The 27,447-nt window shown below is 39.8% G+C and overlaps 1 protein-coding gene across 5 annotated transcripts; it reads left to right on the forward strand.

Moving 5' to 3' along the window:
- Rnf138 (ring finger protein 138) lies at positions 1–27,242 on the forward strand. Of its 5 annotated transcripts, none has more exons than XM_052741626.1 (8): positions 6–272; positions 724–918; positions 9,686–9,851; positions 11,243–11,358; positions 18,912–18,962; positions 20,885–20,996; positions 23,415–23,522; positions 25,079–27,242. In XM_052741626.1, the coding sequence occupies exons 2-8, from the start codon at positions 809–811 to the stop codon at positions 25,145–25,147; spliced, it is 732 nt and encodes a 243-aa protein (XP_052597586.1). In that variant the 5' UTR covers positions 6–272; positions 724–808; the 3' UTR covers positions 25,148–27,242. The 5 variants fall into 5 exon arrangements, with proteins under 5 accessions (XP_052597588.1, XP_052597586.1, XP_052597587.1 ...); XM_052741623.1 differs by having other exon boundaries at positions 12–272; positions 18,906–18,962; XM_052741627.1 differs by lacking the exon at positions 23,415–23,522 and having other exon boundaries at positions 8–272; positions 18,906–18,962.
- The last annotated feature ends 205 nt before the right edge of the window (positions 27,243–27,447 follow it).

The raw sequence follows: 27,447 nt of genomic DNA on the forward strand, positions 1-27,447 counted from the left end.
GCCGCCCCCGGTTGCCATGGGGGCCGGGGAGGCCACCACGCCCCCGCCCCGCGGTGGGCGGTGACCCGCGGCTGGGCTGCGAGCCCCGCAATGCCCAGGGACAGCGGCTCCGGGGGTGGGGGCGTGACAGTGCTCCGCGAGCCTCACTGGGGTCCAGTCCCATGAGGCCCGCGCGCCGCGGGACTGAAGCCAGAGGACGGCGGAGGGCCACCGCTCGGCCGGCCCGCGACGGGGAAGGCGCATGAGGCCCAGCGCGGCTCCGGGGATCTGAGGTGAGGCCGGGCGAGCCGGGCGGAGTTGGCAGAGGGGCCGGGCCGGGGAGGGCGTGGGAATGGCGGGAGTGGAGGGGGGGGGGGGCCTGGGGCGTGAGGACTGACTGGGGCGAGCGGCGGCCGAGCGCGGAACTGCGGAGCCGCGGCGCCTGGCCCCCCGCCCCTCCCCGGGGGCGGGGCCGTGGCGCTATGGCGGCCGGGAGGGGCGGGGCGGGGCCGCGGCGCGCGCCGGGGAGATAGAAGCCGCGGGCGCAGCCAATGACAGCGCCCTTTCCCGGCGCCCCCCGCGTAAGCCCCGCCTTCGCGCTGTGGGCCGGCGGAGAATGGGCGGGGCCTGCTCGTGCGGCTGCCTTGTCTCTGCGTTCCGCCCCGCCCCTGAGCCCCGCCCCCTTCCTGGCGCCGGCCGCTTCCTGAGAGAGCCGCTTCCTGACACGATTCCCTCCCCCCTCAGGGCTCTCTCAGGGCGTCGGGCTCCGGGCCGCCACCGCCACCTGGGCCCCCGCCGGCGCCGGCGCCGTTCCCGCCCACCCCTCGCCATGTCCGAGGAGCTCTCGGCGGCCACGTCCTACACGGAAGATGATTTCTACTGCCCTGTCTGTCAGGAGGTGCTCAAGACGCCGGTGCGGACCGCGGCCTGTCAGCACGTGTGAGTAGACGCCCCTTCCTTCGCTCGCGCCCGGCCCCGCCGCGGCCCGGCATCCCCGCCGCCCGGCCTCGGCCCCGTCGTCGCCTGCTTTCTGCGCCCCCCGCTCCCCCCCCCCCTCTCCGGGGCACCGATCGGTGCTCGGGCCCTCTCGGGGGCGTCCCTGGCCCTCCTTGCCAGGCCGGGAGCGGGGGGAGGGTGGTCGCAGAGAACGTGGAGCCTTTTTGTTTCCTAGCAACCCTTGTGGAGGCCCGGGCGTTGAGTGCTCGGGCCCCCGCCGAGGGGTCGTGTGGGCCCGCCGGGCGACCCGCCGTGGTGGTTACAGGGCTTCTCTTGGGGTGTTAGACTCTGGGCTGTGCGAGGGCACCCCCCTCCACACACACACACCCCCACACCACACACAGCCCGTGACCCCCCCCCTCCACACCCGTCCTTGAGCGGATTTGAAAAGTCGGGGCTCAGACGGTGTCGGATGAGGAGCTAGCTGGCGCCCTTCTCCCACGCGAGGTCCGAGGGGGCGGCGGCAGGGTTTCCTGGGCTGGAGGGGGTGGCTCCCTTTGTGCTTTCCTCCTGTGCACTGTTGCCGGCTGAGGTGCTTACTCCAGGGATGAGGTGTAGAGCACAAAGGCACGGGGCAGGGTGGCCTTGAGGTAGGTTGCTTGCCATGGTTACAGGAAGCAACTTGAATCCTTTTCCAGACAACCAGTGCCGGTAGGGGTTGGAGACAGACCTTAATTAAAGTCTGTAAAGCACGTGACAGACCTGGGTGATTGATGATCAGAGTCCACGAGGAACATTATTTATTTACTTAACTTATTTATATATTTATTTTGAGACACGGGCTCCTGTTGCTCCGGCTAGTCTGGAACTCACAGCGATCTCCCTGCCTCGGGGATTAAAGGCTTGCGCCAACACGCCAGGCTCCCCTGAGGAACTTATTTAAAGTAAAGATAACCAGTTTCTAGGCTCCGTTCCAAACTTAGACATGGGTTTCTGGCAGGTGGGGCGTGAAAAAGTTCGGTGCTTCCAAGCGGCTGCAAAGAATTGAACAAGTCTCTAGATTTAAGTTTTTACTTCCACTCTTGTTTTTCATGATGGTCCTTAGAATTTTCAAGGCATAGGTGAGGTGATGCTTGGGAGGCTCAGACAGAACGATTTTGAGTTTGAGACTAGCCTGGCCATGTAGTGACTTCCAGGCCACCCTAGACTACACACCAAACAAGACTTGTCTCAAAACACAACCATCCAACAGTAACAACAATCTAGCATTCCCCTCTAAGAAAAGGAATAAACGTGGTGGATAGAACTTTCGTTTCTTGATCACAAGTCTAGCTACAGATGACTTTTTTAAACTTTTTTTGACATTGATAATCCTTTTTTATTAAAAAAGTATTTCACGCTGGGCAGTGGTGGCGCACGTCTTTAACCCTAGCACTCGGGAGGCAGAGCCAGGCGGATCTCTGTGAGTTCGAGGCCAGCTTGGTCTACAGAGTGAGATCCAGGACAGGCACCAAAACTAGACAGAGAAACCCTGTCTGTAAAAAAAAAAAAAAAGTCACACAATGTAGTCTGATCATGATTTCCCCTCTCCCAACTCTTCTCATATCCTCTCCATCTACTGTCCTTTCTTTATCTCAGTCTTTAGCAAACAAAGAAAATGCCCAAACAAACCAGACTGAAAAAATGAAAAACACATAACGAAAGGGACAAAAATGCCCAAACAAAGCAATATGATTCAAAAAGTACAGAAATAACATTGAGTTGGAGAGGATGCGGAACAAAGGGAATACTCCTCCACTGTTGGTGGGAATGCAAACTTGTACAAACACTGTGGAAATCAGTATGGCTGTTTCTCAGAAAATTGGGAATCGAACTACCTCAAGACCTAGCCATACCACTCTTGGGTATATACCCAAGGAATGCTCAGTCATACCACAAAGAAACATGCTCTACTATGTTCATAGCAGCACTATTTGTAATAGTCAGAACCTGGAAACAACCTAGATGCCCATCAACTGAAGAATGGATTAAGAAAATGTACATATACACAATGGAGTACTACTCAGCAGAGAAAAACAATGACAACATGAAATTTGCAGGCAAATGGAAGGAACTAGAAAATATCATCCTGAGTGAGGTAACCCAAACCCAGAAGGACAAACATGGTATGTACTCACTTATAAATGGATTCTAGATATAAAGCAAAGAACAATCAGACTGCAACCCACAGAACCGTGGAGGCTATATGTATAGCAGGGGGGACCCTAGGATGACTGTGGCTTATAATAAGTTTTGGTTTTACTCAATTACTGAGCAAGCCTCAGTGGAACATTTTACTATTAAGATAAGAATTTATACTGTATCAAGCTGATAATAGAAAAATAAATAAAAAAAAGAAAGAAAGCAGGCTGAGCAAGCCATGAGGAGGCAGCCAGTAATTAGCACCCCTCCATGGCCTCTGAATCAGCTCCTGCCCTCAGTTCCTGCCCTGCTTGAGTTCCTGTCCTGACTTCCTTCAGTGATAGAAGTGTAAGCCAAATAAACCCTTTCCTCCCCTCCCCCCAAAAAAAGAAATAACATTGAACTCCTTTTGTGTTGGCCATCTCTTGTTGGGCATGAGCCAACTCTTCACTGTTCTTCATTTTCACTAATCCTATTCTGTGGTAGTCATGTGAGTTCGAGTTTAGTGATGAACTATGTAAGTTACTTTTGCTCATCAAGAAAGGTTAATGAGCTGAGTGGTGGTGGCTAATGCCTTTAATCCCAGTACTCAGGGAGGAGGATCTCAGTGAGTTGAGGACAGCCAGGGCTACACAGAGAAACTCTGTCTCGAAAAACCAGAAAAACAAACAAACAAACAAAAAGGGGAATGAAAGAAAGATTAATGAGGACTGGAGAGATTAAGAACAATTACTGTTCTACCACAGGACCTGAGTTCAGTTCCTACTACCATCCACATCAGGTAGACAACTATTAACTCTAGTTACAAGGGATCCAACATCTCTGGCCTCTGCAAGGCACTTGCACTCACATGCACATATCCTCATACAGATACACACACACACACACACACACACACACAAAACCCCACATCATTTAAAATAATAAAATTAAGTTCTTTATAAAGCAAGATTAATGACAGCCTGACACTTTTCTTTGGTGCAGATGAGGTGAGAGGACGCTATGGTAGCTGTTGTGTGTGTACTTCATAGATCTTTTATGTACAGAATCATTTCAGATACTCTGAGGTTACTGACCTCAGACCCCATTGTAAATTTCAGCCCCTCAAAATTCTGTGCACTAAATTCCACTGTATTTCACATGTGGTATATTTAAAATGAAGGACTGTAATTTAGCTTGACCTCAAGTGATTTTTTTTTTTCTTTTTAGTTCTACTTAGTTCTGATTTTCTTCAGATTAACTTACTGGACAAGAACAGAATAGCTCTCTGCCAGCACTTTCTCTATAGTTGCTTGTACTTATTGCTGAACAGTGTATTTAAAGAAGGAAGAGGGAGGAAATTTTTTATGTAGATGAGAAGGTAGGTAATGATGGAGCAGGGTCTAGATTGACAGGACTGAATGGGGTGAAGGAATTTTTTTTCCTTTTTTTTAAAAAATGTATTTATTTATTATGTATACAGCATATATGATTGCAGGCCAGAAGAGGGCACCAGATCACCAGATCTATTACAGATGGTTGTGAACCACCATGTGGTTGCTGGGAATTGAATTCAGGACCTCTGGAAAGGCAGTCAGTGCTCCTAACCACTCGGCCATCTCTCCAGCCCAGAATTTTTTTTTAATAACTAGAATTATTTTAAAGTATTTACTACATCATTATCTCTCTTTTTCTTTTCTTTTCTTTTTTTTTTCCCCCCTGAAACAGGGTTTCTCTGAGTAGCTTTGCGCCTTTCCTGGAACTCACTCTGTAGACCAGGCTGGCCTCGAACTCACAGAGATCTGCCTGTCTCTCTGCCTCCCTAGTGCTGGAATTAAAGGCATGCGCCACTACTGCCTGGCACATCATTATCTCTTTTTCACAAAAGACAGAATTGTGCCTATAAACAAGTTTATATTTTGCTGTAAAATCAGGTTGTATTTTTGAGGTGAGGCTTAGGATTGAGCTCAATGCCTTAATGGATGGATACAGTCTAGTCTATCAAACTAACAGAAGGAAAAGAGTACCAAACTACTTTATGATTCATGGAGAGGGATGAGGTTAATGATTTGGATCACTGGGGATCTTGTAGATATTAAAAATATGTTTTCATGGCCATTCCAGTGACAGAAAAGGAGCAAAATCATTACAAATGTTCCTTTAATCTCCATTTATTTCTCCAAATAGGAATTGTTTAGTGCCTTATTTTTGGCATAAGGAGTACTCAGTGTACTTTCTCTGGTAACTGTTAATAGTCTAGTAGAGAAAACCTATAAATGTTACTGATATTTATAAGATTTTAGGTAGAAAATTTTATGTTAGCAACAAGAAGCAAGTATCTAAATCAGTTTGGGAATATAAATATAAGTGACTGATTTTCTTGATGAAGTTACCAGTGATAGTTTGTATTTGGGACAAGGTGGGTCTACCGTGTATAGGTTTACTAGAAGATGGCTATCCTCATACAGAGTTTGGAGCCAAAGAATATGTGTAATAGCTGTAGTTTACATATATTGGCAGGAATTTACTGGGTGAGCCATATATGAATGTTTTCCTAGAAACCAGACACCTATTTTGGCATGGGAACAGCATGGTGTGGTTTCACTTTTAGAAAGTTTATATAAGTGTCAGATTTCAGGTTGGCAGTTGACACTAGTAATGTTGGTGACACATTGATATGTCAGGAAAGAGAATGATGAGAAAGAACCTTAAACTAAGGTGGTAGTGGTAATGCAGAGAAGAGTCCCCTGACATTTTAAGGATATTGTGTAAGATTTAATGACAGCATGTCCAGTAGTTAAATGTATATACTGTACATAGATCTGGAATAAATGGAGCTAAAGCTACCTTTATGGGTATGTTCACCGAGGAACATATGTAACAAAGCAAGAAGAGAAGAGGTCCTGGATAGACCCAAGTTTTGAAGAATACTTACGTAACTTCAGTAGAGAGAGCTGTATCCTAAGGAGTAGTAGACAGGATAGGAAGAAATCCAGGCAAGACATAAACTGAAAGAATTAAAAACAAAAAGCAAAGCAGTAACAAAAAAAACCCAAACCACAGCACTGTTAGATACCTTAGAATAATCTGATATAATGTTTAAAAAAAAAATAAGTAAAAACAAAGTAAGGGCTGAAGGTATTAGTGTTAAAATGCTTGCCTAGCATGCACAAGGGTCTGAGTTTAATCCCCAGTACTGAAAAACAAAACAGTTGGCTTGGGTGGTACAGGCCTACAAAAGCATCTGGGAAGACTAAGAAAGGATAATTGCAGTTTCAAGGCTAGGCTGTGCAACGAAGTGAGACTGTCTCAAAACACCAAAACGAACTGGGGGACCTGGGACCTAGCCCATTGTTAGCACATTTATCTAGCCTATGTGAGGTCCAGGGCTCCCGTGCCCCCCAGCTGAACCAGTCATAGTGGCACATCTACAGAATCAGCACTTGGGAGGTGAGATAAGGTAGGAGAATTGCCAGGAATTTAAAACCAGCATGAGCTACATAGCAATACTGTTCCTCAAAAGGCCAAAAAAACTGTGTGTGAGGCAAGTGTCCAAAAAAACATTTCAGGAGAAAATAGAGTGGCTATTGATAAACTTATTTCTCCTAGTTTACTGTGTAATCTTAAAAACCTCTTAGTTTTTGTTCATTTTAATTTTTGTTGCTGGGATAAAACACTGACAAAAAACAACTTAGGGAAGAAAGGGTTTGTTTGATTTACAGTTGCAGTCTGTCCCTTTGGAGACACAAGGCAGGAGTTTAAAGCACCACATCCCATCAAGAACAGGGATACAATAAAACCTTGCTTGCTACTTAGACAGCCTTCTCTTACACAGTTCAGGGCTGAAAACCAGGTAAGGCTGCTGTCTGAAATGGTCTGGGTCTTCCTATACATCAGTAACTATCAAAACAGTCCTAAAATACACCCACTGATCCAGCCAACCTAATCTAGACAATACCTCAATTGACTTCTCTTCCCAGGTGATTCTGGGTTGTGTCAACTGGACACTTAAAGCCAATCATCCTAGTTTCTGTCTCTTTTTTAAAAATGTCGAGGAATATTTCTATAGTGTTAGAAGTAAGCTCTAATCCAAATGAAAATTTACATATAACAACATATCTGGGAAACATTAGTTTTCTTCCTTTGAGACCTATCTTATATAGATAGCCCAGGCTGGCCTTGAACTCCTTTATAGTTAAGACTGGCTTTGAACTCTGATTTTCCTGTTTCTACTTTTCAAGTCCTGAGATGTTAGGCATGTGCCAAGATATCAGGCTTCTTTTTGGCTTTTGAGATGAAGTTTATGATATAGCTCTAACTAATTGGGAACTCACTATGAATTTTTTTTTAATTATTTGTTGACAGTCTCATACATATAATGTATTTTGTTCATTTTTGTCTTCAATTACCCTCTCATTTCCTTCTAACCTCTCTGAACCTCTTCCCAACAAATCCCCCTTTTATATTTTCATGTCTTTTTTTTTTTTTTTTTTTTTTTTTGCTTTTTGAGACAGGGTTTCTCTGTAGTTTTGGAGTCTGTCCTGGAACTCACTCTGTAGACCAGGCTGGCCTCGAACTCACAGAGATCCACCTGCCTCTGCCTCCTAAGTGCTGGGATTAAAGGTGTGCGCCACCACTACCTGGCTTATTTTCATGTCTTAAGATCCCACCACCACTACCTGGCTTATTTTCATGTCTTAAGATCCCACCCCCGGGGGCTGGAGAGATGGCTCAGAGGTTAAGAGCCCTGACTGCTCTTCCAGAGGTCCTGAGTTCAATTCCCAGCAACCACATGGTGGCTCCCAACCATCTGTAATGAGATCTGGTGCCCTCTTCTGGCCAGCAGTCATACATGCTGTGTACTAAATAAATAAATCTTTAAAAAAAAAAAAAAAAAAAGATCCCCCCCCCCCCCCAAAAAAAACAGAATTTCTCTGTGTAGCTGTCGTGGAACTTGGCCTGGAACTCCGAGATCCACCTGCCTCTGCCTCCTTCCTGAGTGCTGGGATTAAAAGAATGCACCACTACCTTCCAGCTTTTTAAGATTTTTAAACTATCCAAATCCTTTGTCATTATTTATAAAGTGGCATAATTTAAAAAACTGTACTGTTTACTTAACAGATCAATTTAATTTTTTTTTGGGGGGACAGGGTTTCTCTGTGTAGTTTTGGTCTGGTCAATTTAATTTTAAGACCTGAAGATTAATTGATTACTCATTTCCACTTCTCAGTTACTTTGGGGAGCTGTGTATTTTGGCACTTGCTTGTAGTCCCAGCATTAAGAAGACTGAGGCAGGAGAGTTGCTGTGAGTTTGAGCCATACCAGGGCTACCTTGTCTCAAGGGAGAAAAAAAAAGGCCAGGCATAGTGTATTCATGCCTATGATCCTTGTACTTGGAGGCAGGAGGATCAGGAGTTCAAGGCCAATGTAATGTGAAGAATTTGAGGTCACTCTAGCTACATGAGACTTTTTTGTTTATCAGTGTTTTGCCTGTATGTCTGTGCACCATTTGCATGCAGTACCTGTGAAGGCCAGAATAGGGCATCAGATTCCCTGGGACTGGAGTTACAGGCAGTTGTGAGTGCTGGGAATTGAACCCAGGTCCTCTGAAAGAACAACCGGTGCTCCTAACTGCTGAGCCATCTCTCCAGCCCCAAGATTCTTTCTTAAAAATAAGTTATTTGGGGGAATTATTTTGATTATATAAATTTGCTTGCCAGGTATTTAACTTACACTAAAAGCATAGTGGGTAAAAATGTGGTTTTTTTCTCTCCCAGTCTGTTGATTGTTGGCATCTGGGAGTAGCAAACAGGAATTTGTAGTAATAGGGTAATGTACTATTCTGAAGTTACAGGCTCCTTTGATATGTGAAAAAGAAAGTATGACAGGAAGAGAAGGAAGGTGCACACCAAAAATTACTAAACTTTTTTTTTTAAATCAGTTTCTGTGTAGCAAATTTATTTAGTTTAATATAAAGGGGGATAATAAACAAGTTTATATCTGAAGAGGCATGTTTGTGGTACAGAAGGAAAAACAAAACTTGGAAATAAAAGATATTTATTTACCGGAATATAGGGTTTTGTTCTTTTTGTTGTTGTTGTTTGTTTGAATTGGTCTTTTTATGTTCTGGATGTCCTGGAACTTGAGATATGGAGACCCGACTGTCCTTGAGCTCAAAGAGATCCTTCTGCATCATCTTCCTGACTTGCTGGGATTAAACCCCTGTGCTGCCACACCTGTCTTTGTTTTATAGTTTTCAAACACAAATGTAGCTGGGTGTGGTGGCACATACCTATAATTCCCATCATTCAGGAAGTTAAAGTAGGATTGCTTCCTTAGAGTCTATAAACTTCAGCTTCAGAGTGAGACCCTTTCTCAAAAAAAAGGTTGTAAAATGGACTTGAATGTAGTTTTATTTTGTTACCATCTAATCCAGTTATTAGTCTTAATGTCTGAGAAATACATACATAACTTTCAAAACTGGCCTGTGCATACATTTGAATAGCCTGACTACGTAGTATATGTACATATCCATAATCACTTGTTTATAGTTAAAGAAATAAAGTAATTTTTCTGTAATTAACTAACATGTAACAAATGTTTGGTTTAGTTTCTGTAGAAAATGTTTCCTGACTGCAATGAGAGAAAGTGGAATACATTGTCCCCTATGTCGTGGAAGTGTGACTAGAAGAGAAAGAGCATGTCCAGAACGGGCCTTAGATCTTGAAAATGTCATGAGGAAGTTTTCTGGTAGCTGCAGATGCTGTTCAAAAAAGGTAGAGTTATATTATGACAGTGTTTTAATTTTCCTGGTGAACATGATTATGAAAAGAAAGACATTGGTGTGCACCTATAATCCTTGCTCTCAGGGGGCTGAACTAGGAGGGCTGCAAGTTCACAGCCAGCTTGGGCTACAAATTGAGATAGTCTCAAAAACAAAATAAACAAGATGTTATTTAGATTGAGTTATGTAGAAAAGATCAGAAGCTTTGTGTATCAGAAACCTTAGAGATTTTTCATCTTAAGATTAAAAGTTTAGGGGCTGGAGAGATGGCTCAGCAGTTAAGAGCACTGGCTGTTCTTCCAGAGGTCCTGAGTTCAATTCCCAGCAACCACATGGTGACTCACAACCATCTGTAATGAGATCTTGTGCCCTCTTCTGGCCTGCAAGCATGCATGTAGACAGAACACTGTATACATATTAATAAATAAATCTTTTAAAAAAAAAGATTAAAAGTTTATTTTCTCAATAAGCTCAGTCTCTCAAATGTTAATAATTTAGCCAAATAGATTTATATATTAAAGAAACCTGTAGCTGCCCACTTAGGTATTTAAGAAATCATGAAATGTCTCACAGAAGACTGGTTTAAGCTTTAACTTTAAGCACATGGGATAATCAGGTATTGATAAACAAATAACATTCTCTAATTATTCTACTTGAAGAAGGCTGAACTGGTGAGAAGTGGTTAGGCTTTGAGTGTAGCCTTGTGTCTGTAGCGCGTTTACTCAAGTCAGGTCTGCTTTCCATCGCTGAAGAAGATGGTGAACTGAAAATACACTTGGGAGAGTCTAGCCTTGCTTCTCAGTGAGAAACCAAAAAAAAAAAAATGTTCCCAATATGAACATGGGAACATCATTTTTTACCTGCTTTTTTTCTTATCAGGTTGTAATAGTCAAATGCCCAGCAGCATGAGGCAGCCTCTTAGAATTCTTTATTTTGTATTTGGTTTTCTGGGCTAGGGTGTCAGGTAGCCCAAGTGGGCCTTGAACTCATAACTGAAGATGACCTTGAACAACTGATTCTTTGTTTCCTCTCCCCAAATGCTGAGATACAAGCATGCACCTCTGTGCCTGGCTTTTTCTGTTGGTGTTATTATATTTATTTGTTTGTTTGTGTATTTATTTATTTGAGGCAGGGTCTCCCTATGTAGCCCTGGCTGACCTGAAACTCACTGTGTAGACCTCTAAATAAGAGATCTGTTTCCCAAGTACTGGGGTTAAAGGTGTGTGCCACCCTGCCTGACACTAACTTACTTTTATAAAGAAACTTTTGCTTAAATGAAATATTTAGTTATCTATTTTTATCTTTTTTCCTCTTATTGACAGTATCTCAAATTTTGTGTATTGTGTTTTAAATTAAAAATCATATTTAACCAATAATTTACAGATTAAATTCTATCGCATGAGACATCATTACAAATCTTGTAAGAAGTATCAGGATGAGTATGGTGTGTCTTCTGTCATTCCAAACTTTAAGATTTCTCAAGATTCAGTAAGGAGCAGGTAAGCAACATTTATTCTAAAAGCAAAATTTTAATAATTGAAATGGAAATTGCTTGGGGAATTTTGATGTATATATGTTTAACAAATTACACTAAGTATCTTAACTAGAATTTGCCTTCAAAATTTATTTGATATTTGTATCTAGGAGACCAACTCCATCATATGCCTAGCTTATGTTACTTAAAATCATTCTGGGAAAATCTTTCTTTGAATAAAAATTATACCTGGGAGTTAAAGACTCAATTAATTTTCAGATGAAATAATTTGAAAATTTGGCAGAATCGTTTTCAATAATGTATTTCAATACTGGAGTTTTTTGAAGTTTTTATTCTGATAGTGCTTAGATATACTATTGCTACTATTACTACTACTACTTTTCTGTTTTACTATTATTTTGAGACTGGGTATAGTGTATCTAAAGCTGGTTTTGAACTTTTTATATAGCCCATGATGGCTTTGGACTCCTCCTGAGTCTTTTGGGCACTGGGCTTACAAATGTGTAGTCCCAAACCTCACACCACATATATAGCTTCAAAAAAATAGTGATTTTTTTTTTTTTTTAATTTTTTTTTGGTTTTTCGAGACAGGGTTTCTCTGTGTAGCTTTGCGCCTTTCCTGGAACTCACTTGGTAGCCCAGGCTGGCCTCGAACTCACAGAGATCCGCCTGGCTCTGCCTCCCGAGTGCTGGGATTAAAGGCGTGCGCCACCACCGCCCAGCTTTATTTTTTTATTAGTGTTTTGTTGTGTCATTTAAAAACATTTATTACATTTCTGTGTGTGTGTGTGTGTGTGTGTGTGTGTGTGTGTGTGTGTGTGTGTGTGTGTGTGTGTATTTGGAGGTCAGGACAGCTTGGAGGAGTCAGTTTTCTTTTTCCATATGAATCCTGGTGATTGAATTCAGGTCATCAGGCATTTATTTTTTTATTTTTAAATAGTTTTTCTCTCTTTCTTGAGAATCTCTGCTTCTGCTGGGATTAAAAGCATGCACTACCACTTCTGGTGGCCATCAGCCTTAGTAACAAGTGCTTGTACCTGCTAATCCATTTATCTCCTCAGCCCTTCTGTGAGCTCCTTTAACTAATTGGAAATAGAGGTACTTTGGTAATTCGTTTTGTTATTCTCCATCCACCCAGGTACAATAGTGAGTAAGTAATGGAAGCTCAGTAAATACTGTTCAATAGTGATAAGATGTATACCTGGTTAGCCGCTAACCTGGGTCAAGAAATAGAGCAGTTACCAGAACAGTTTTCCTGTGAGCTGTGTCCGTTTGAACTCCATATACCTATAACCACTGTTCTTTCAGTTGTTCTTTATTTTTTATCATCCTCACATGTATCCCTAAATGTTTTGTTTCATTTAGAAAATTAATGACAAGCTTGTGTTCAATAGTGTAAAAAAATGCGATTTCTTCAGTCTTACAATAGCTTGTGGAAATCAATATGCTAAGTCAAATAAATAAAATTTTAATTTCAGTGCTTGATACATGTTGTTAATATTCGTACTTTAACCACCTTTAAGCACTCTGGTTGTCCATATAGTTGTACTATTTCTTTTGGCTGTTTTACTGACTACTTAGTTGAAACTTCTGGTAAGTTCTTTAGTACTGTTTTCATTGCTCTGCAGAACTCAACCCAGGTTCTCAATTTACTGTCAGTAGATGAAATTGTCATTTTCATTTAGTGATTTTTTTTTTTAAATAAATCCATATGGATTCTTTCCTCCCTCTGCTTTGCTTACTGTACTTCTGCTGTATTATAAGTACACATCTGTTTATTGCCCAATTAATTTTTTGTTTTGTTTTGTTTTTCCGAGATAAAGTTTCTCTGTGTAGCCCTGGCTGTCCTGGAACTCACTCTGTAGACCAGGCTGGTCTTGCACATAGAGATCCACCTACCTCTGCTTCCTGAGTGCTTGGATTAAAGGTGCACCACCACCTCCTGGCCAGTTAATTTTTCTTAATATGGAGTAATGTTTTGTTACCTTTTTTTCAACTCTGTATCCCAAGTACTCAGCAAAGTTCTTAGAGTGTATTACATATACTGTCACTGTTTATTGGGCTGCTTTGTTTTTGTTTTGTTTTGGCTTTTTGAGATTTGGTTTCACTTTGTAGCCCTGGCTGGCATGGACCTTGATATGTAGACTATCCTGACCTCAAACTTTGTGATGCCTCTGCTGCCTGAGTACTGGAATTACAGGTATACACCACCATACTCTGTACTGCTTGTTAAATGACAACTCCCTACTCTATCCCAAGGACACATACCTTGCTCATTTGGTTCCTTAGATTCATTTGGTCAGACAGTGTTAAGTCCTAATAACAGTTTTCCTTATCTATGTTTCTTTGCTGTTGTTACTTCTCTAACTCAGTCCCTCTCATTTTTCTGAATGGTATTAGTGTTCAGTTGGCAGTTCCCTAATCTGCCTGATGGCATTGCAATCTGTTCAGTTATGTGTAGACCTGTGTGTCTCTGTGTGTGTCTCTGTACATGTGAGTGCAGGTGCCTGCAGAGGCCGGAAGAGGGTGTCATATCCCCCTGGAATTGGAGTTACAGGTGTTTATGAGCCAGTTGATGTAGTTGCTGTAAGCCAAACTCAGGTCCTCTGCAAGTACATTTTTTTGTTTTTTATTGACAATTAACTACTGCACCATCTCTCCAGCCCTGCCAGTATATTTTCTTTAGTGTTTAAGAAAAATGGATGTCATCTACAAACTCTAATGACTGCCTGATAGCACAAAGTCCTATTCCAATCCCCCCCCCCCCGCCCCGCCCCCAAGACAGGGTTTCTCTGTGTAGTTTTGCAGTTTTGGTGCCTTTCCTGGATCTCGCTCTGTAGACCAGGCTAGTCTCAAACTCAGAGATCTGCCTGGCTCTGCTTCCCAAGTGCTGGGATTAAAGGCGTGCACCACCACCCCCGGCTCAGACTCCTTTTTTATTTGATCATTTTCTTTTTAGCGTTTGTCTTTGCTGTGTAATTCTACATATCATTGTATTATATACATTAAACAGCCATGTTGAATTTTAACATATCCTTGCTACCGTGTGTGTGTGTGTGTGTGTGTGTGTGTGTGTGTGTGTGTGTGTATGCTATACATGTTAATGTATATGCATATGTGTTCCTGTTGAGCAGGGGAGGTAAAGGCCAGTATCAGATATCTGCAGTTGCTCTCCACTTTAGTTTTGAAGATACAGTCTGGCGTTCACTGATGTCTCGAGGGGCTAGGGATCATTTGTCTCTGCTGTCTCAACGCTAGCTTACAGGAGTGCCTTATTGTGTGGTTGATATATTGTGCACCCGAATAAACTTATCTGGGGGTCAGAGAACAGAACAGCCATAATGTTAAACATAGAGGTTAGGCAGTCGTAGCACACACCTTTAATCCTAGCATTCCAGAGGCAGAGATCCGTGTGGATCTCTGTGAGTTCAAAGTCACCCTGGAAATAGCCAGGCATGGTGACTCATGCCTTTAATCCCAGGAAGTGATGGCAGAAAGCAGAAAGGTATATAAGGCATGAAAACCAGGAACTAGAGCCTGGTTAAGCTTTTAGACTTTACAGCAGCAGTTCATTTGGATATGAGGACACAGAGGCTTCCAGTCTGAGGAAACAGGATCAGCTGAGGAATTGGCAAGGTGAGGTGGCTGTGGCTTGTTCTGCTTCTCTGATCTTCCAGCGTTGACCCCAGTACCTGGCTCCAGGTTTGTTTTTGTGAATAAGACCTTTTAAGATTCGTGCTACATTATTGTGCCTGTCTTGTTATGTGAGTGCTGTCCTCCTGTCATCAAATGGGCGCTGGAGAGGCAAACTTATATGCTATGCTTATGCAGTAAGCACTTAAACCACTGTGGTATCTTCCCAGATCCAACCTTGCTATTTTGGAAGATATTTAATTACTTAACAGGGAAGGCTTAGCTGGGTATGATGGCACTCACCTGTGATCCAGTATTCAGAAGACTAAAGCAAGAAAATTTCCATGATTTCAAAGCTTGTCAAAGCTACATGATAAGTTCAAGGCCAACCTGGAGTATGTCATAAAATCTTGCTTTTTACTAAAAATAAATGGATAAGTAAAATAAAATAAAAACTATAGAGATAGACCTGGTGGCACAGGGCTGTAATCCCAGCTACTTAGGAGACTAAGGAGGTGAATCACAAATTCAAGGCCTGCTAAGTGTGGTTGAAAGTTAATGTGTTAGTGTAGGTGAGATTAAGTTGAATAATGTCTTGTGTGGTGTTAGTTCATACCTTCACCTCCATCCTTTACAAGTGGTACTGCTTTTCCCTAGCACTCTAACCTACACCTTGCCAGCTCAGATGGTAGACTATTTATTCATGTATGTATGTATGTAAGTAAGTATTTATTTAGGTTTTTCGAGACAGGGTTACAGGGTTTCTTTGTGTAGCCCTGGCTGTCCTGGAACTTGCTTTGTAGACCAGGCTTGCCTTGAACTCAGAACAGAGATCCACCTGCCTCTGATTCCTGAAGTGCTGAGACTAAAGACATGCATCACCACAACTGGTAAAATTTTAATGATTTATTTTATGTGATTGGTGTTTTGCCTGCGTGTATGTCTGTGTGAGGTGTCAGATTCCCTGGAACTGGAGTTACAGGCAGGTGTGAGCTGCCATGTGGGTGCTATTACTCTTTTGTTCTCTCTCTATATAGATAGATAGATAGATAGATAGATAGATAGATAGATAGATATAGATAGATATATCTGTGTGTGTGTGTGTGTGTGTGTGTGTGTGTGTGTGTGTGTGTGTGTGTGTGTGTGTGTGTGTGTTGGAGATAAGAGGACAGCTCTCAGAAAATGGTTCTCTGTTGCCATCTTGTGGGACCTGAGGATCAAACTCAGGTTTCAGACCTGTGTGGAAAGCTGCTCTGACCCCTGAGTCATTTTACTGGCTTTTCCTTTTTTATTTAAACTGTTAGCTATCCTGTTGAATCTTTTCCTAACCTTTAGAATTTCTTCCTGTTAGTAGAACTGTAGTTTATACTCCAATTAGACCCTTTAAACGTTATTGTATTTATTTACTGCTAAATCTTCTATAGAATCTAGTATTATTTATATATCCTATGCAATGTTGTAATTGCCATAGAAGGCATCATGAATTTTCAATACGGACATGGGCAGAATTACGTTTTTTTGTTATTGGACTTGTTTGTTTTGTGGTGCTTTGGGATCAGACTCAGGGACCCAGGGCTTTACATATTATAGATAAGCACTAAACCATGAGCTGCATCCTTAGACCTTAGTTGGTTTGGGGGTTTTTTGGGGGGAGGTGGGGTTTGAGACAGGATCTTGCCGTGTGACTACTAGGTAGTTTTGAGTAGGCTTTGAACTGATGAGCTGGCTTCTGAATACTAACTAGGATTATAGGTGTCGTGATGCCTGGCAAGAGAAATGTTTTCCTTGGGGGGTAGGGGGCACTTCTTGCACTTTGGGATGTATTTTGATTCCTAGCACCCACATCAGGCGGGTCACAACCATCCGTAACTCCAGCTCCAGGTAGAACTGATGTCTCTGGCCTCTGAGGTCACCTGCATTCTCATACACAGACATACTCATATAATGAAAAATAATACAAGTCTCTAAAAGAAAAGAAAGTGTTTCTCCATGGTAGAAGTAGGCTAGTGAGCTGGAAAAGAAGCCCCAAAGCCTGCAAGTACTTGGGGTTTTGTTGTTGTTGTTTTGGTTTTTCGAGACAGGGTTTCTCTGTGTAGCTTTGTGCCTTTCCTGGAACTCACTCTGTAGCCCAGGCTGGGCTTGAACTCAGAGAGATCCACCTGCCTCTGCCTCCCGAGTGCTGGGATTAAAGGCGTGCGCCACCACCGCCTGGCGTACTTGTTTTTATAACATTGACAACATGGATGAAATTCTGTGGCATGTTAGTTACAGTTCCTGTGTGGAGTGCTCCTTCTTCTAATATTCCATATAACACTGACTTTTCTGGCATAGGGTACAGCTAAATATGTCAGGATAGTCTATGTATTAGAGAAGTGTACTAATGAAGCCTAGTTTCTTTTTGGGGAATAAATTATAATCATTAAAAAAGTTCAAATATTTTGCCAGGCAGTGGTGGCGCACACCTTTAATCCCAGCACTTGGGAGGCAGAGGCAGGCGGATCTCTGTGAGTTCGAGGCCAGCCTGGGCTACAGAGCGAGATCCAGGACAGGCACCAAAACTACACAGAGAAACCCTGTCTTGGAAAAAAAAATGTTGAAGTATTTTGTGAAACCTCTTCCACTTTGGAAGCCACAGTCTTCTACCATATCCTAGCTACCTGACAAAGGTTCACAAATCTTTTAGTTCACCCAAGGGTTTAAAAATTTAACAAGGAACACTGGAGAGATGGCTTAGTAGTTAGTAGAGCATTGACTGCGCTTCCATAGGACCTGAGTTCGAATCTCAGCCTCTGCTTGGAGGCTCACCACCATCTGTAACTTCAGATACATGGGATCCTACACCTTTTCCTGGCCTCTGCAAGCACTTCATGCGTGTACTGCATAGACTTACATGCAGGCAAAATGTCCTGCATGTTAAAAAATGAGCAAGGGCCAAGTGTGATAGCACATGCCTATAATGCCAGAGGATGAAGCAGGAGAATGGGAAGCCAGCTTGGGCTAATTTTCAGACTCTGTCCTCACCCTCACTTCACCATCATCCCCAAAAGAACAGCACTCATTGAGGAAAAAGATTTTATGTAATTAAAATTTTGTGTTCTTTACTTTACACTTGTACCTGAATATTGTAAAAAGTTTTATTTTTGTTTTGAGATATCATCTTACTCCGCAGTAGTGGTTGGCCTAGAATTTTCTTTGTAGCCCGGGATGCCTAAAACTCACAGAAATGCACCTGTTTCTGTCTCTGCCTTTCAAATACTGGGATTAAAGATATGTGTCACCATGCCTGGCTGTTTTTTTGTTTGTTTTTTTTTTAGACAAGAGTTAAGTAGTCCAGGCTGGCCTCAGACCTATTATTCCTCCTGCCTCAGCCTTCTAAGTGGTGACATTATAAGTGTATGCCACTATGCCCTGCTGTAATCATCTGTTTTAAAAGACATAAATACATGAGTAAATAAGAACTTAAACAGTCTTTCTTGATTTTTGAAAGCAATGTCATGAATATCATGAATATTTTGTATTAAAGACTACTTGAGCCGAGTAGTGGTGGCGTGTGTGCCTTTAATCCCAGCACCTGGGAGGCAGAGGCAGGTGGATCTCTGTGAATTGGAGGCCAACTTGGTCTTCAGGGTGCGTTCTAGGACAGCCAGGGCTACACAGAGAAACCCTGTCTCAGAAAAAAACAAAAAACTACTTGAAGTTCACCCTTTTTTTTTTTTTAATGTGGATTGAGTGTTTTTCCTGCATGTGTACCAGATGTGTGCCTGGTGCCTATGAAGACTGAAAGTATTAACTGCTGAGCCATCTCTCCAGCCCCTAAAGTTCAGTCTGGTCATCTTCATTAAACAGTTCACATTAATGAAGCTCTGATGTGTTTTATTATTTGGGGCATTAACTCTTTCCCCCCCTGTGCTTCTTAAGTAACAGGAGTGAAACATCTACATCTGATAATACAGAAACTTACCGAGAGAATACAAGGTAAATTTTTAAAAATTCTACTTTAGTAAATAATATTGTTGAATAATATAGAAGGTCTTTTATTATTTGTGGTGGTAAGAATTTAACTCAGGGATTGAGCATCCTAGGCATTCACTATACCATTGAGCTATAATCCTGAATCTTCATAATAGATTTTTCTTTTCTCTGAGACAGAGTTTTGTTGTAAAGCTTAGGCTGGCCCTAAATTCATGATCCTCTTGCCTAAGCCTTCAGAGTGCTTGGAGTTTAACAGGCATGTAGATAATAACGTTAAATAGATTAGTTAGTAGATTTTTAGTATTTTTTTTTATTGTGTGATTTTGTGTGTGTGTTGTGTGTGTGCTCATGTGCATGCCACATTACACATATAGTGGTCTAGAGGATAGCTTGCAGGAGTTGGTTCTTTTCACCATAAGAGTCCTGAGGACTTAACTCAGGTTTCAGGTTGGGTGGCAAGTGCCCCTTAGCTGCTGAGCCATCTTTCCAGCCCAGTTACTGTATTTTTGTTTGTTTGTTTTGTTTTTTGTTTTTGTTTTTTCAAGACCGGGTTTCTCTGTGTAGCTTTGGAGCCTTTCCTGGAACTCACTTGGTAGCCCAGGCTGGCCTCAAACTCACAGACATCCGCCTGGCTCTGCCTCCTGAGTGCTGGGATTAAAGGCGTGCGCCACCACCGCCCGGCAGTTACTATATTTTTAAAATAAATATTTATTCAGTTAAATCACTAACTATAGTCCTGGGAGTTAATGCTTCAGAAATAAACAGTGCTTAAGTAGTTGTTGCTTTCAGGATCATGTAAGAGCTAGTCTATTTTCCTGGTCAGATTTCTTCCATGCATGATTCAGGCAAAGATGTCAATATTGAAGTTGATGACATTGAGAAGTGTTAAAGCCCAGTGATGTTTGATTCTTAGATTACTTTGAACTACTTTATCTTAGGGTTTCTATGCTGTGGTAAAACACCATGACCAATGCAACTTACAGAAGATAGAGTTTATTTGGGGTTTACATTTCTAGAAGATTAGAGTCCATAATGGTGGTATGAGGCCTGGTGATTGGCAGCTGGAGCAGATACATCTTGATACACAAGGAGGAAGCAGAAAGCACACTGGAAATGGTGTCAGTTTTTTGAAACCTCAAAGTCTGCCCAATGACACACTTCCATCATACTTGCTAATCCTTCCCAAACAGTTCTAACAAATGGGAACGAAGTATTCAAACACACAGACCTTTGGGAGTCATTGTTATTCAAACCACTACACATTTCAGTCTTTGCTTTTTTGCTTTTTCTGTGAATTTTGTGGTAGATTCTTAATCTGGAGTAGATTAAAGTTAGAATTTGATGGAAATCCTTTTTTAACTCACTGTATTATATTATTTTGTGTGCTTTGGAAGGGTAGTGAAGCACATGCTGCAGTACAGTCAGACAACTACTTGTGCCTTCACTTGTTGAACCATTTCACTGGTCCATAGAATCTGTGTCTTTCTAAAATGTGGTAAACCGTAAGACAGTTAGAAACTTGAAGGGATACACAGTGACTTCTGGTACCACATGAATGATTACAATTACATTTGAACTTAACTTCTTAACCATGGTCCTATATTTTGTTTGTAATTGTTTGTTTGGAGATGGGTTTCATTAGGTAGATGAGGCTGATCTTGAACTCATGATCTTGCTGCTTTAGCCTTCTAAGTACTATCATACTTAGCTTTTCCCACCCGGAGAACAAATGGACTGAAAGGATAAACACTAGTACTATATAAAATGAGACTGTAAGAGAAATCTATTCCAAATCAATTGTTGAATAATCTCATAACTACGACTTAAAACATAATAATTAATTCACAACAGTGCATCAAAAAATATCTAATTTTTTATGTTGATGGTTTTGAATTTCAGTATGTTTCATTTGAATTGCTTTGTAGTTCTTCTGGGCATCCCACCTTTAAGTGTCCCTTATGTCAAGAGTCAAATTTCACCAGACAGCGTTTGTTGGATCACTGTAATAGTAACCATCTATTTCAGATAGTTCCTGTGGTGAGTACATATATTCAAAAGAATCTTTTGTTTAAAGCATGTGGTTCCATGAATCTTTCTTTATGTATAGAAAGGGGAAGTTTCTTTATTTAAATTTGGATTTAAAAGTTTTAATAAATGATTGATTGTGATGCAAAAAATGAGATATTTAAAATTGTATTGCCTCATGTAAAGAAAGATGGTTACTGTGAGGTAATGTAGACTACTCTAGTAAAGAATAAAATGTGAACTAGGGAGTCATTTTTGTGTAGTAGCAGAGCCTAATTCTGTTGAGTCTTTTCAGTTTATTCTGCTGGATGCAGAGGACTGGATCCAGTCACATGAATCTGTTGTAGAAGACAATACCTATAAGGATAAAACTGAGCTAGGCATGGTGGTGAATGCTTTTACTCCTAGCTCTGGAGAACAGTTCTAGACTGGCCAGAGCCATACAGTGAGACCTTGTCTCAAAAGCTAAAGAGTAAAACCAGTAGATATTTTTAATTCTATCTTTGAAGAATTTATATGAATGTGTAAAAGCAAGAAGGAAAAAAGTCACGTATATTTATCTTTATTTTAATGCATACTTGTCTTTTTTATGTTGTTTTTAGGGGAAATTTATGTAGATTACAGGATCCCAGCATTATGTTAATGGTCCCAAAAGGACTCATTTTGAGCATACATTTCATAGATAAGTGAATTTATTAAGCTGGAAGATATCTTTCATCCCCCTGCCCTGTACTGGGGCTTCAACTGGAGCTTGACACTTGCTCCACAAGAATCCTACCTTTAAAATATATCTCCAGCCTTTTAAATTTTTTCTAATAAAATTTTATGATGGGGGTCTCACTTAGTTGCCCGGGCAGACCTTGCATTTGTGTTCTTTCTGCCTCAGCTTCAGGAAGAGCTGGTTCTATATATTTCTCTACATAAATAGGAGAAGGTTGTTGATTGATTTTTATTACCTTATATAAAGGAAGATGATATCATGAGGTAATGTGGACAATTTACAATAGGATTAGGGACTACAGGGTTGAGCTACTACAACCAGCTTCTTCAAAAATAAGGAGTAAAATTTATTAATAACATTTACAGCCAATCTTAAGATATTTTTAGTGAATATAGTAGAAAAATGTTTTTAAAAAATGCCCAAGTAACTATTGAGGATTCCTTTCAATTCCTGCAACCATTCATTAGAAAGGAAGGGGTTAAATAAGCAAATACAGTACCAAAGAGGTGTGTGGGTTGAATTATTTGATTTGTATTCTTTTCTGCATAATACTCTATGCACTGTCAGCTTTGGTTAGAATCCAGTTACTTCTTTTTGTGTCATTTTAAAAAATGTACTTCATTAAAACTTTGAGGATACAGTTTAAACTTTATGATTCACTCCATTTTCATTTTACATGTAAGTGAAATCAAGCTAATATTTCTATAATGGTTATTAATTAGATCAGGTGAGACTATATGTTACACATGTTGTAGGTAGTCAATGGAAACTGTCATTACATTGATATTAGTATAGGCTGCATGTGCTGTTTCTGTTTAAATAGTTCTATAACTAGAGATTTAATTAATAGAATATCCATGGTCTCACTTACTATAATAGTGTCATTTATCTAAGGTAATCTGCTTGGGAAATGATCTAGTCATGGGATTTGACTCTTAAAAATGGATTTCAAGAGCTGCACATGGTGGCACATGTCTGTAGTCCCAGGACTTGGGAGCCTTAGATAGAAGAATCACAAGTTCAAGGCAGCCTGGGCTACACAGTGAGACCCTGTCTCAATCTCTTTATACTGTCCAGTGCTTTTTGTGTTCAGGCAAACCTTAGAGAGACTATAGGTGTGAGTAAGTACAGATCACAGTATTAAAGCAAATATTGATGTGAGGGCTGGATGTGCTGGTGCATGCCTTTATTCCCAGCACTTGGGAGACAGAGGCAGGAGGATCTCAGTGAGTTCGAGGCCAGCCTGGTCTACATAGCAAGCTCCAGAATAGCCAGGACTACATTAGAGAGACCCTGTCTCAAAAAAACAAAAAATAAAATAAAAAATTGATGTGAATTGAGCTACACCTTTTTTTATTTTTCAGTGCATATAAAAGTTACACTTGACTATACTGTTTTTTGTTAAGTATGCAATAGTATTATGTCTAAAGTACATACATTATCTGAGTTACATGCTTCATTGCTAAAAGTGTTATTGATCATTTGAGCTGTTGGAACAATGGTGCCAAATAGACTTGCTTGCCACTGGGTTGGCACAGACTTTCAACTTTTAAAGAAATGTAGTATCTGCAAAATGCAGCAAAGTGACGCACAATGAAGTATACCTGGTATTTTCAGTAACATGAGCTTGTATTTTAATGCTCTCAATAATTATATGCTGTTTCATTATTTTTGTTATTTTTTTATTTAAAACAATCTGTTTCTCATAGACATGTCCTATTTGTGTGTCTCTTCCTTGGGGAGATCCTAGCCAGATTACTAGAAATTTCGTTAGTCATCTAAATCAAAGACATCAGTTTGATTATGGAGAATTTGTGGTAAGTGAGTTCTTCAAGATTAAGAAAGTTAAATTAACTTTTTCAATCTAAATTTGAGTTTTCAGGCAAGTTGTGGAATCAGACTACTTGAATAAAGGGCAAATTGCTGTATTTTTAGTAGTAAAATTGTTAAGCTTCATGAAATTCTGAGAATTGAATTTATTTTTTATACTAGAGAGATAATTACTAGAAAAATAAGCCCCTTAATAGCAAAATGAAAGTTTAAGTAAAAATTGCCATTAAGAGAAAATTATACCTGCTTGAAAAGTAAAATTGGTACAACTCACGTGGGAGGATGGGCTTCAAGTAGAGAGTACGTTGTTAGCATATGAGGCACATTGAGAACACAAACCAAAGAAACCCATCCAAAACCAGGTTGTCTACTTAGGAAAGGCAACAGAGGCCCTCGGACCAAAATGGCTCCATTTCTATTTTTCATACTCATGATAATTTTAAAAAAATGATGTGATGGTTTCACTTTATTAATTATAAAATTGCACTGTATTCAGCTTGTGTGTAGTTAAGATCTTATTTAATACACAATTAATCCCAATAAAGAAAAGCTGTTGTTCATTTTCCTGTTTAGGTAAAAACAGGCATGCATAATTTTCATTTTTATGGAATTTGCAATTTTAGTCTTATTTCTGAATAATTTAAATGTATGTAAAATTCACATGTGCTGCTTTAGTGATTTTAGGAAGTAATTGTATATTATTTTTAAATTTCCATTTTAAGAGCAGATGCTGTGTCTGGAGGGCTATATTTGGAAGAACAAAATAGGTTTTGTCAACTATTTTTAATCTAATTCTTTGTTTTACCTTGCCATAGAAAACTGTATTTCAGTTGTCAGGTAGAAGACTTGATATCTTTTAAAGCTAATCCATGGGGCATAAATTGACAGCAAATAGCGTTGTTAAAGAGAGAATAGGGTTTCTATTGTTGGTGTTGTTTGCACTGGGTCAAGACTCAGTGCATTCTAAACAGTTGTTCTACACCGGGTTACTAAGCCCTAGTCATAGAGTCAGTTATAATTTAAAAATGACTGAGCTACAGTTACTTAGTTTCACGCTGTGGTTAAGAACTGTTAATTCGACTGTTAATTCAGTAAATGCTTATCTTTCTTAAAATTAGTTTCTCTTCAAAACTTAGAAATCTTTTTTAGAAATGATACAAATTTATCATATTACTAGTTTTAATTAACTATAATTTTGGTCAGTGTAAATTTTATCCTCTGCTGAGCAGAGCAGTTATTACTTATTACTACATAATGATAGCCAAATTTAATTTTAAAAGTTCATGTATTGAAACCTTGTATTTTGCTAATTTTTGAGATGGGGTCCCATTATGTCCATGCTGGTTTCAAACCCCTGGGCTCTAGGTATCCTCCTGCCTCACGGTCCTGAGTGGCTGAGAATATGGCACACACACCATGGTGCTTGGCTTAATCTTGAATTTTAAAGCATACTGTACATAAACTCCCTTGTATGCAAATGAATGTGAAGATAAAATTGAATAGTTGACTATTATCCTGTTGACGTTTTTTTTTCTTTACTTAGAATCTTCAGCTAGATGAGGAAACCCAGTATCAAACTGCTGTAGAAGAATCTTTTCAAGCAAACATCTGATTTGAGTACACATTTCTGCATCCTTGTACCTACAAGTGCCATCTTTAAGGGGAAGACAACATGAAGTCACCGTTTGAATAATTTGCTGTGCATATTAATAAAAATAATAATTCAGTCTACTGTATTAGGTTTTTAATTGAAATTAAAGGTGGGCCACCCTAACTCCATTCTGTAGACAGTTACTTTAACAACATAGAAATGGTTGTATTTTACTTGTGTGGTGAAAAGGGAATTCCTGTTGTCTTTTTCTTCCTTGTGTTACATATTCTGAATGTTTCATTAAGTTGTTTTTGATATTTGATGCATTTCCTTCTATTTACTTTAGAGGTAACAGTACTTTATTACAAAGGTAACAGTAGTAAATTCTAAAAGATGTGATTCCTATAAAAATAATAAGCCTGAGCCATTTGTCAGAACTGCAGAATGGAAACTTGAAGTGCTAAGTGGGATAATCCAAAGGGATTTTTTAAAGAATAGATTCTAGCTGAGGAATTCAACAATAAGAAAATTGTATTTATGTACTGTTTTGTATTTTTGAAGACTAGTGAAATTTCTATAATAATTTTGACTTTGAAAGCATATTGTACAAATGTTTCTTCTTTTGCTATTAGATGAACATATCAAAAGAAGAGAAAAAAGTTTTCTTTGGTGGTTAGTTTGTTATTTCACTCTAGCTTGAGTAATTTGTAAGCCTAAAATGAGTAGTATGACAGTTCTTTGTAGTCAGTATTTCTCACTAGCTGATGAAATTTTCAGTTTGTGATGATATATTACACCTAAATTAGTTTTTTAAAAATCCAAAGTTGAAGATGTATATGGATATATGTACATACACTTTTGCATGTATCTATGCACATATATCTTTACCTAGAGTTTGTCAGGTTATGTATAGAATTTCTATTAAGAGTTTTAATAATGGGCAAGCAATATAGGATTGAAGTATTTATCTCATTTGATTAAAATTTTGTATGTTACCAGATTTTTTAAACAGTAAGCCAAATACTAAATGGTATAGTTGGCTGTTATTACATCTGAAAAATTTGTTGTATGGTGCTCATTAGTTATTTTTGAAAATAATGCATAGGTGATGTAGTGAGAGAGGTTTTACCAGCTACTGTTTAACTACATTTTAGTCAAAACCAAGTTCGTTCTTAGTCGTGGTGTAAAGTATAGTAGAAGAGGCCAAGTCACAGAGTATAGGGTGAAGAGTGAATTCCTGACATTCCATGCTAACATTTACACTGTTACGCTTTCTTTAAAATAACTAAACTCAAAAGAAAAATCTCTGAAGTAGTTTGCTGCTAATATATACATATATTGTAAAAAATGGTATATTTTGATTTTCTTAATACCCTTGTTGACTTTTCTACAGTGAACTTTTTTTAACTTGATTTAATAAAAATGTTAATTTTGAACATGCATTTTGTAAAAACCTTTTTCAGTTAAACAGTAATGACTTTATTTATGTTTAGTAATATAATCAAACACACAAAAAGCCATACATCTTAATGCCTCTTTTCTGTCTTTTCTTGAATGTGATGTTTGCTGTGTTTTCTAGCACTTTCAGTTGACATACAGGAATTTTAGGAACAGCTGTATAATGAACTCTTTAAAAGGAGACTTCTCTCCACAGTTCTTCTAGCTAAAGCAATAACTTTGATACTTTTAAAGTTTAATTGAGCCAGTGTGCCCGTACACCATCCAGGGAAACTTGTACTAGAGGCCGTTTTGAAATCCTGTTTTGAAGTCTTGTGGATGAGTTAAATATTAACAGTTTTTTATAAGAATTACCCCCCCCCCTCCCGGGAACTCCTGACTATGGAAAAAACTTTTTAAATTCCTCTTTTTGTCAGTGGAATAAGAACAGGGATAGATAGGTTTATAATTTAATTGCTAGGGGGGAAAGCTCCTACTTTATTTTGTCTTTGTAGCTGTCAGTATAAAGGGGAGAAGCTGTACCAATATGCTGATGCATTGGTTTCACAGTACCAGTTAGGAAAGCTATTTCTCCTTACAATTTAGTGTATGTTGTTAAATATGGTGTTATTTGAGATGTATTGCTTTATTTTTTTCAATTAAAAATGGTTTTCTCCTATTTGTGTGTCTTAATTAAAATTTGTCCTTAGAGAAACATTTCTAGGTCTCATAAGACCCTGCAAAACACGCAGGAGATTTTCCATTATTTTGCACTTGAAAAAGTTGACAGGCTGTTAGTGCGGATACTAGTGTATGTTGGGTTGAACTGTATAAAATTTTGTTTGTATGTATTTCCAGTGCTAAAGATCTGCATAAAACCATTT

This window comes from Peromyscus californicus, unplaced genomic scaffold, assembly GCF_007827085.1.
Source record: "Peromyscus californicus insignis strain IS unplaced genomic scaffold, ASM782708v3 Scaffold_17__1_contigs__length_78620276, whole genome shotgun sequence".
Lineage (NCBI taxonomy): Eukaryota > Metazoa > Chordata > Mammalia > Rodentia > Cricetidae > Peromyscus > Peromyscus californicus.